Here is an 8,468-nt window from a genome sequence, read left to right as displayed (position 1 = left end):
TAGTACAGCTACAGGTAGTGTGTGGGAGCCGATCGATGACGCGTCTCCGGGCACCGGGCAGCGTACTGCCAGTCTGGGAACAGCGACGGCCGGGATCCTACGGTCCCGACTCCCGACCGTGCAGGTCGGTAGCCTCCTGGCGCATTTCAGCGTGTCGAAAGTCGACAATGGACTGGCCTGGCCTTTGGTTAACACGTTGGTTTGCTTCTACTAAGGGGTGTTTAGACGGGGCTAAATTTAGCCCCTATCACATGGGATGTTTGACACTAATTAGAAGTATTAAACATAAACTAATTACAAAACTAATTGCATAACCCCTAGGCTAAATCGTGAGACGAATTTATTAAACCTAATTAGTCCATGATTTGATAATATGGTGCTACAGTAACCATTCGCTAATGATAAATTAATTAGACTTAATAGATTCGTCTCGTGATTTAGCCATGTCGTCCTGGGCTCCTGGCGCATGTTGCCGGCCTGCTACCGGGGTCCTTGTGTCTTTCCCTACGGTGCCAGTGACGGGGATCACCATCGAGGAGTTTGCTTATCAGTGGTCAAACAATATATGTCGTAAACATATTTTTTGTTTATAAAGTTCATGTGACAAATAATACTCGCACTAGCGTCGTAAACTACAATTTGTGTCCCTGAAATCATCATAATCTATTACAATCTATTTTACAAGTGACACCATGTCGGACAGAAAATTGACGTGATATTGACACGGCGATAATTTTTCTGGAGACCTATCTTAATTACATGGCACATTGTGTCTACCAGCACCCGCCAGATAGCAAACTGAATTCTTATAAGAACGCCCATTTATTGACCAAAATTTTAGTAAGAACACAAGCCTATTTTGCAAGCCCAATACTAAAAATTCAAAACATGCATTCAATCTAGCCCATTCTAGCTGGAGCCTATTTTGCAAGCCCGATATTGTACAGGATATGCGTTCAATCTAGCCCATTATAAGTTTACAGCCGGACAAATGATTTACTTTTTTCAATTTACATTTTAATTAAAATATTCTTACAGTAGACAACAATTTAGTAATCACAAAATCTCGGAATTCCTAACCGTTACTCGAGTAAAAATCCTTTTGCGTCGTCAATCGAATTTTTTGTCTCCAATCTCTGTCGCGCGTAGCCCATAAAGTGGACACACAAGGCCCATATGTGGGGATATGGCCCATCATATCCCGTCGATTGTTTCTCCAGCGTCGAGCGAGAGAAATAACACGGCCCCTCCGCTGCCTCCTCCGCTCTCGGGGACGCCGCAGCGCCGCACTCCCCCCGGCGGCCTTCGGCTCCCGCAGCCTCGACCTCCGCCGCTCCCTGATTCCGCAGATTCCTCACGGCGCTTGAGCCTCTCTATCTCCGTTTTCCGCTTGAGCACGGCCGCCGACTGATGTCCGACCCCCTGGCGCCGCTCTTCGCTCGAGCGCTGCCGCCCTCCCAAAGGCTCTCCTCTGCCACTGTTGGCCTCTCTCGGGCTCGAGCGCTGCCGCCACCATCGGGCTCTCCGTCGCCGCCATCCCTCCAGGTCAAGCACCGCGGCCACTACCCTGAGTTCGTCCTCCGCCGCTGGGCTCAAGATCTCGCGCCATGCCAAGCTCTCTGGCCATGGGAGCAAATCTGAGCTCCGTCGTGCTCCCGTCGGGGCGCAATCATCAGGTTTTGTCAGAAGAAGTGCTTGAGCATTTTTTTCATTGACATATCTTCACGTTTTTCTGTATTTGTTGTCTTTATTTTTTCCAAAATTCTTTTTGAAGTTGTTTATGCTGTGCAGGGTGCCATTTCTTTGAACCACAACAAATTAACGGAAGAATTTGTAATGTTTTGTATGTCTAAAGTATGTTTTAATTTGGTTGTATTTAGTTTTTTGTATGCTTTTGTGTCCTTAAATAGCAATCTTGTATTTTGTCTCAGTGTCATTGTGTCAGTCATGTCAATCCCTAAGCAGTAGCATGTCATGTGTTGTTTTGTGAATATCTGTATGTGAAAAGCTATTTTGAAGGTTATTTCAAGCTAGAAATATGTTTTTGTATTACCCTGTTGCAAATATAATGTTAATTCGTTGAACACACGTGCAAAATGGTTCACAAATGTTTGAAGCAAGGAAAAGCTTCAATGAGTTTCAGGTTTTCTCCTACGGCAATCTGGTCCGCAAGCCGGCAACTAGCGAGCGTGTTTGTTTTGGTAGCTTGGCTGTTTTTCGATTGTTCCAATGTATGTTCTCACTCGATTTTTTGTTGCTGCTGGTGCTGGTCAACTACCAAAACCGACTGATTTTGGTTGTCTCATCACTCAAATCCCAATTATGCTGAACAGTGCTACGTGCCTTTTCCTTATTGGCTAAAAAAATCGACTGAGACGATACAGAAAATTACTCGATTGTCAGGGAGTCACTCCCATCTAATTACACCGCATAATTAGTGATAATGTCACATAACGTTCAAAGGCCTAGTATGTTGAAATTTATATACAGAATTTTTTTTATGTTGCTTATACGTGGCCCGTTTTCTTTGTTGGGGCCTTTCAAAGAAGGCCCATTTTGACTAGGCGAAGCAACCCGTTTGAAGAAGGCCCATTTTGACTAGGCGAAGCAACCCGTTTAACTCCATCCCTTCGTTGCCGGTCGCTCCCTCCCATAAATCTCGCGTGCTCGTCTTCCTCCTCCGTCCCAGATCCGATCCCCACCTCCCTTCCTCGAGGAGGCCAGGCCAGATCCAGTGACCTCGTCAGATCTGGCGGCCATGGAGAAGCCGTGCACCCTCCTGGTGCACTTTGACAAGGGCTCGCCGTCGATGGCGAACGAGATCAAGGCGGAGCTCGAGTCCGGCGACGGGCCCGCCAAGGCCGACGCCATGCGCCGCGCCATCTCGCTCCTCCTCAACGGCGAGTCCCTCCCGCACCTCTTCATCACCGTCGTCCGCTACGTACAGTCCTGCGACGACCACGCCGTCCAGAAGCTCCTCCTCCTCTACCTCGAGACCGTCGACAAGCGCGACGCCGCCACGGGGAAGGTCCTCCCCGAGATGATCCTCATCTGCCAGAACCTCCGCAACAACCTCCAGAGCCCCAACGAGTACATCCGCGGCGTCACACTGCGGTTCCTCTGCCGCCTCACCGAGCCCGAGCTGCTCGAGCCGCTCGTCCCCTCCATCCTCTCCAACCTCGAGCACCGCCACCAATTCGTACGTCGCCACGCGCTATCCGCGGTCTCGGCCATCTACCAACGCCAGCACGGGGACCAGCTCATCCCCGACGCACCAGAGCTCGTCGAGCGCGCGCTCGCTTCCGAGCAGGACGCCGCAGCGCGCAGGAACGCGTTCCTCATGCTCCTGGCGAGCGCGCAGGAACGCGCCGTGGCGTACCTCCTCACCAACGCCGATCGCGTTGCGGAATGGCCGGATCTGCTGCAGATGGCCGCTGTCGACCTCATCCGCAAGGTCTGCCGCTCCAAGGGCCGCGTCGACAAGGGCAGGTATATCAAGATCATCATCTCCCTCCTCTCAGCGCCCAGTTCCGCCGTCGTGTACGAGTGCGCGGGGGCGCTCGTGTCCCTCTCTTCCGCGCCCACCGCTGTGCGCGCAGCCGCCAACACATACTGCCAGCTGCTCTCCTCGCAGAGCGACAACAATGTGAAGCTCATCATCCTGGACCGTCTGCATGAGCTGCGAACATCGCATAGGGAGGTGATGGTGGATGTGGTCATGGATGTGTTGCGTGCACTGGGGAGCCCCAATGTGGATGTCAGGAAGAAGGTGCTTGATCTAGTGCTGGATCTGCTCACTCCGCGAAATGTGGAGGAGGTGGTGCTCTACCTCAAGAAGGAGGTGGTTAAGACGCAGGCTGCTGAGGTGGAGAAGGGTGGGGAATACCGCCAGATGCTGGTACAGGCCATTCATGCCTGTGCCAAGAAGTACCCGGAGGTGGCTGCATCAGTTGTGCACCTGCTCATGGACTTCCTTGGGGACCCTAATGTTGCTGCAGCATTTGATGTTGTTCTGTTTGTGCGTGAGATCATAGAGACCAATCCCAAGCTCCGTGTGTCCATTATCCAGAGGTTAATTGACACATTCTCTCAGATCCGAGCATCCCGTGTCTGCATCTGTGCTCTCTGGATCCTTGCAGAGTACTCCCTTTCGTTGTCTGAAGTTGAGAGCGCAATTTCCACTGTCAAGCAAAGCCTTGGGGATCTCCCGTTCTTCACTGTCTCTGAGGAAGGGGAGTCAACTGATTCCTCCAAGCCATCCCAGCCTGTGGTGAACTGTGTCACTGTGTCCTCGAGGAGGCCTGCTGTTCTTGCGGATGGCACTTATGCCACACAGAGTGCTGCCACTGAGACCGCTATTTCAGCTCCGGCAGCGACTCTCGGGTCATTGGCTTCCAGTCAGAATCTCAGATCTCTCATTCTGTCTGGTGATTTCTTCTTGGCTGCTGCTGTTGCCTGCAATCTGACCAAGCTTGTGTTGAGGCTGGAGGAGGTTCAGCCATCAAAGGTTGAAGTAAACAAGGCTTGTACTGGAGCCTTGTTGATCATGGTGTCCATTCTGGAATTGGGACAGTCATCTTACCTCCCACACCCTATTGACAATGACTCACATGATAGGATTATTCTCTGTGTGAGGTGTCTTTGCAATCCTGGTGAAGATGTTAGGAAGGTTTGGTTGCAGTCATGCCGCCAGAGCTTTGTCAACATGCTTGCTGAGAAGCAATTTAGGGAGACTGAGGAGATGAAGGCTAAGGCACAGATATCTCATGCCCAACCAGATGATCTTATTGATTTCTACCACCTAAAGAGCAGGAAGGTGAGAGTGAACTGGTTTTCTATTTAAATTTTTCCTCTATTGGAACTCCATATTCTGTTGTCTGTATAGTGTGGGTACTGATGACCACAAGCGTTTAGTTTCCGAAAAACTCAGCCAATTTTTCTGATTGAAAGAAGCGCCTTCCTTCATGTATTAATATTACCAATTTACTGCATTTGTAGTCATTGTAGTTTCTTCAAATAAATTATGTTTTAGCCTTTAACTGATGGTTAATTTGAAGATCTCTTGTATTTCCTAAGCCACAATATTTCTTTTAATTTGTAAAACAACAAAGTTAACATCTTCCTTCTGTACCTTTAGGTCTTAAACTTAGTTTCTCTTATTATTAAAAAAGTCATGGATTTAGAAGTATTGTATTATTTTTTCTTTTTTCTGGTTTACATGTTGTCAATGTTGAAACATGTGCATACTCTATTACGGTAGTAAACTCAAGTAAAAAAATTGATCTTTATTGGGTCAAGGAATAGCTGGATGTACATATCTAAACAGAATTTCTGTAGAAACTGAAATGAATCAACAGTTTCCTACTTGCATCGGTCCATACTATGTAAAAGTTTGTTACTAATTCATCTTTAATATTGTCGGTAAAAGTTGCCTGTGGCTAAAGACTAATTATCAGTAACATATTGTCTTGAGCAATAGCACAGCTATGATTCTTTTTTTTAAGCATTGTATTATTATTCTGTGTTTGTTTCTTCAATGTTGCATTTATATCATTGCAAATGAGGCAACTTGTTCTGACATTAAGATTTGATCTTAATTATTGTTTAATATGACAGCAAAACTATAAACACCATCTTTTTTTTGGAAGCATGATAATTTATGTTAAGTTTCAGCACCGAATATGCCTTTTTGTTTGTATTTTTCCATGCACTGCTAAAGTTGGCATTTCTCTTGCAGGGAATGAGCCAACTTGAGTTGGAAGATGCAGTTCAAGATGATTTGATGGCCGCAACTGGTCAATTTACCAAGGATGCAGATGATTCCAACAAATTGAACCGGATTCTTCAACTGACAGGATTCAGTGATCCTGTGTATGCTGAAGCATTTGTAACTGTTCATCATTATGATATTGTACTTGATGTTACAGTCATAAACCGAACAAAAGAAACACTCCAGAACTTGTGCTTGGAGTTAGCAACAATGGGCAACCTAAAACTTGTTGACCGCCCTCAAAACTACACATTGGCTCCAGAGTCAAGCAAGCAAATTCGAGCGAATATCAAGGTTTCATCAACAGAGACTGGAGTCATATTTGGTAACATAGTTTATGAAACTTCAAATGTGATGGAACGATCAGTGGTGGTCCTAAATGATATTCACATTGATATCATGGACTACATCTCACCTGCTACATGCGCTGATGTTGCTTTCCGGAATATGTGGGCAGAATTTGAGTGGGAAAATAAGGTAATGTGCCTCTCTTTTTCAAAAATTTTGTTCGCTTTTTTCAAGATGCTCTTTGTTGTTTATGCTGCAGACACTATTGCTAGTATTTTTGTCATCTAGTTGTAACCTATGCAGAAATTGTGCCATAATATAGGTTTTCCATAAATGAGCAAAATTCATCTACACAATTAATTATTTTTTAAGTTAATGATTAATGACAGATACCCACATGGTACCAAACTTTAGGGAATCGGGCGGGGGGGGGGGGGGGGGGATTGGGCCATTGCTGGTAGAAATTTAGGATAAGGAATTGTCATAATCATCATCTCTTTTGGTTATTTAGGTTCAAGCTAGACAATTTAAGAGGTGGCTTCATTCTGTTTGCCTTTGTTATATTGGTATTGCCTTAATATTCTTGCTGGTGAATGATTAGATATGATTGACGTTGAATAATTACATGCAGATCCTCGTGCTCATATTGTGTATCTGATTCGTTTACCCGCCCATATTGCATATCTGATTCTTATTAATTATTAATTAATGTTATGACATTTATTTCTTTGCTTATCAGGTGGCAGTGAATACTGTGATTCAGGAAGAGAAGGAGTTCTTAAATCATATTATTAAGTCAACAAACATGAAGTGTCTAACACCACCGTAAGTTCCAATGAATCTGGATCATGCATATCACTGCATACTATAGAATTATGCCTTAATTTGTATATTATTGCTAGATTTATCTGTGCTGTCATTAGTCATTCAGACCCATATAAAGTGCCAAAACATAGAGTACACATAATTTTCTCTCAATAATACTACCATGTATAGAAGTTTATGACATTATCACTTTTCCGTATGCCAAATAAACTAGAATAATCACATGGCTGTTTTCAGCATACAGGACTGATCTATTTGGGCTCAATGTGGTTTCTAGTTGGTTTCCTAGGTTTGCAAGCATAGTCAAAATGTCATTTTACATTTTTTCCCGCCTGTTATGACTAATAATTGAGCAGAAATCGCACAAACTTGCTGTGCTGTTAATGGGCTGGGGGGAGGAAGTTGTGGGCTTGTTGTCTTCATCCTTTTTTTCTTTTTTTCTTTTTTTGTCTCTGTTCTTTTTCATTGCCTGTACGCTTGTTACCCATTTCACATTTTATTCTTTCTTAACATAATGACGAGGCTACTCTCTTGCTGGTTCAAGGAAAAAAAGGGCAGCCTTGCATGCACAGGAATACAGGATATGCAAAAGATATGTACTTGCCTTGGTGGAAGTACATGGTTGCTTAACTTGTCATAACAAACATATGTGCCTTGCATTTGTTTTCACTTGAACTGTTTTTAATGGTGCTAATTTGGTTGGAAAACTGGGAAATTGTTTTACTGGGAGGTTCTGAGAACCTGTGAAAACTTGTTTCTTTACATTTGAGTAGTTTAAGTTTGCTAATGCATTGCTCATTTTTCTGCTTTTGTATATGGTAATTTCAGATCTGCACTTGATGGAGAATGTGGGTTCCTCGCTGCAAACCTTTATGCCAAGAGTGTGTTTGGTGAGGACGCTCTGGTGAACATCAGCATTGAGAAGCAGGCTGATGGCAAGTTGAGCGGCTACATTAGAATAAGGAGCAAGACCCAAGGAATCGCGCTCAGCTTAGGAGACAAGATTACCCTAAAACAAAAGGGTGGCAGCTAGCCGAGCCGTGCCACATGTATATCATCCGTTATACCATAAAGCCCTGATTTGAACTAAATTTTGCTTCCTCCACACCAATTTTTCATGGGTCGCCAAGCCGTAAATGATAGATGGTAGTAGAGGTATCCCATCCCATATTCCTGTATGAACAGGATTGTGTAGCTTTGTGTTGTTCTAGCTTACAAAACGAAGAATTTTGTTATACTTACTGACTTTATGAATCCAGATGTCTTTCTGATTCGAGTATCATGTATCAAATAATAAAATGATTATAGATTCTTTTCTTTGGTGCAAGCACACACTCCTGCGTTCTTTGTTTACATCAGCTGACCACTGACAGTATACGAAGAGGATTACTGTGAGCCTGTTGCTGCTCAGGTGCACAAATGACGCAGCAAAAGATGTTGCTGCGGAAGTGGAATTTGGGTCAGCAAAAGATGTTGCTGCGGAACCAAATTTGAACCTTTCTAGCCCGAAGTCTCCGACATGAGCAACCATATCATCATCATCTTCATCACCACAGGTTTCATATGGCTTGCTGGTGTAAATACG

At 44.8% G+C, this 8,468-nt stretch overlaps 1 protein-coding gene across 1 annotated transcript; it reads left to right on the top strand.

Moving 5' to 3' along the window:
- The first annotated feature begins 2,656 nt into the window (after positions 1–2,656).
- Positions 2,657–8,213, top strand: LOC101772579 (coatomer subunit beta-1). Its single transcript, XM_004970684.4, has 4 exons — positions 2,657–4,816; positions 5,738–6,247; positions 6,798–6,883; positions 7,712–8,213. The coding sequence occupies exons 1-4, from the start codon at positions 2,759–2,761 to the stop codon at positions 7,914–7,916; spliced, it is 2,859 nt and encodes a 952-aa protein (XP_004970741.1). The 5' UTR covers positions 2,657–2,758; the 3' UTR covers positions 7,917–8,213.
- The last annotated feature ends 255 nt before the right edge of the window (positions 8,214–8,468 follow it).

The sequence above is a fragment of the Setaria italica genome, chromosome V, assembly GCF_000263155.2.
Source record: "Setaria italica strain Yugu1 chromosome V, Setaria_italica_v2.0, whole genome shotgun sequence".
Lineage (NCBI taxonomy): Eukaryota > Viridiplantae > Streptophyta > Magnoliopsida > Poales > Poaceae > Setaria > Setaria italica.
Note: the sequence above shows the minus strand (reverse complement) of the source record. Positions and strands in the feature narration are given on the sequence as shown.

Coding starts and splice junctions, on each gene's coding strand:
- LOC101772579 (XM_004970684.4), top strand. CDS start 2,759: ATGGAGAAGCCGTGCACCCTCCTGGTGCACTTTGACAAGGGCTCGCCG. Junction 4,817..5,737: donor ACCACCTAAAGAGCAGGAAG/GTGAGAGTGAAC, acceptor TTTCTCTTGCAG/GGAATGAGCCAACTTGAGTT. Junction 6,248..6,797: donor AATTTGAGTGGGAAAATAAG/GTAATGTGCCTC, acceptor TTTGCTTATCAG/GTGGCAGTGAATACTGTGAT.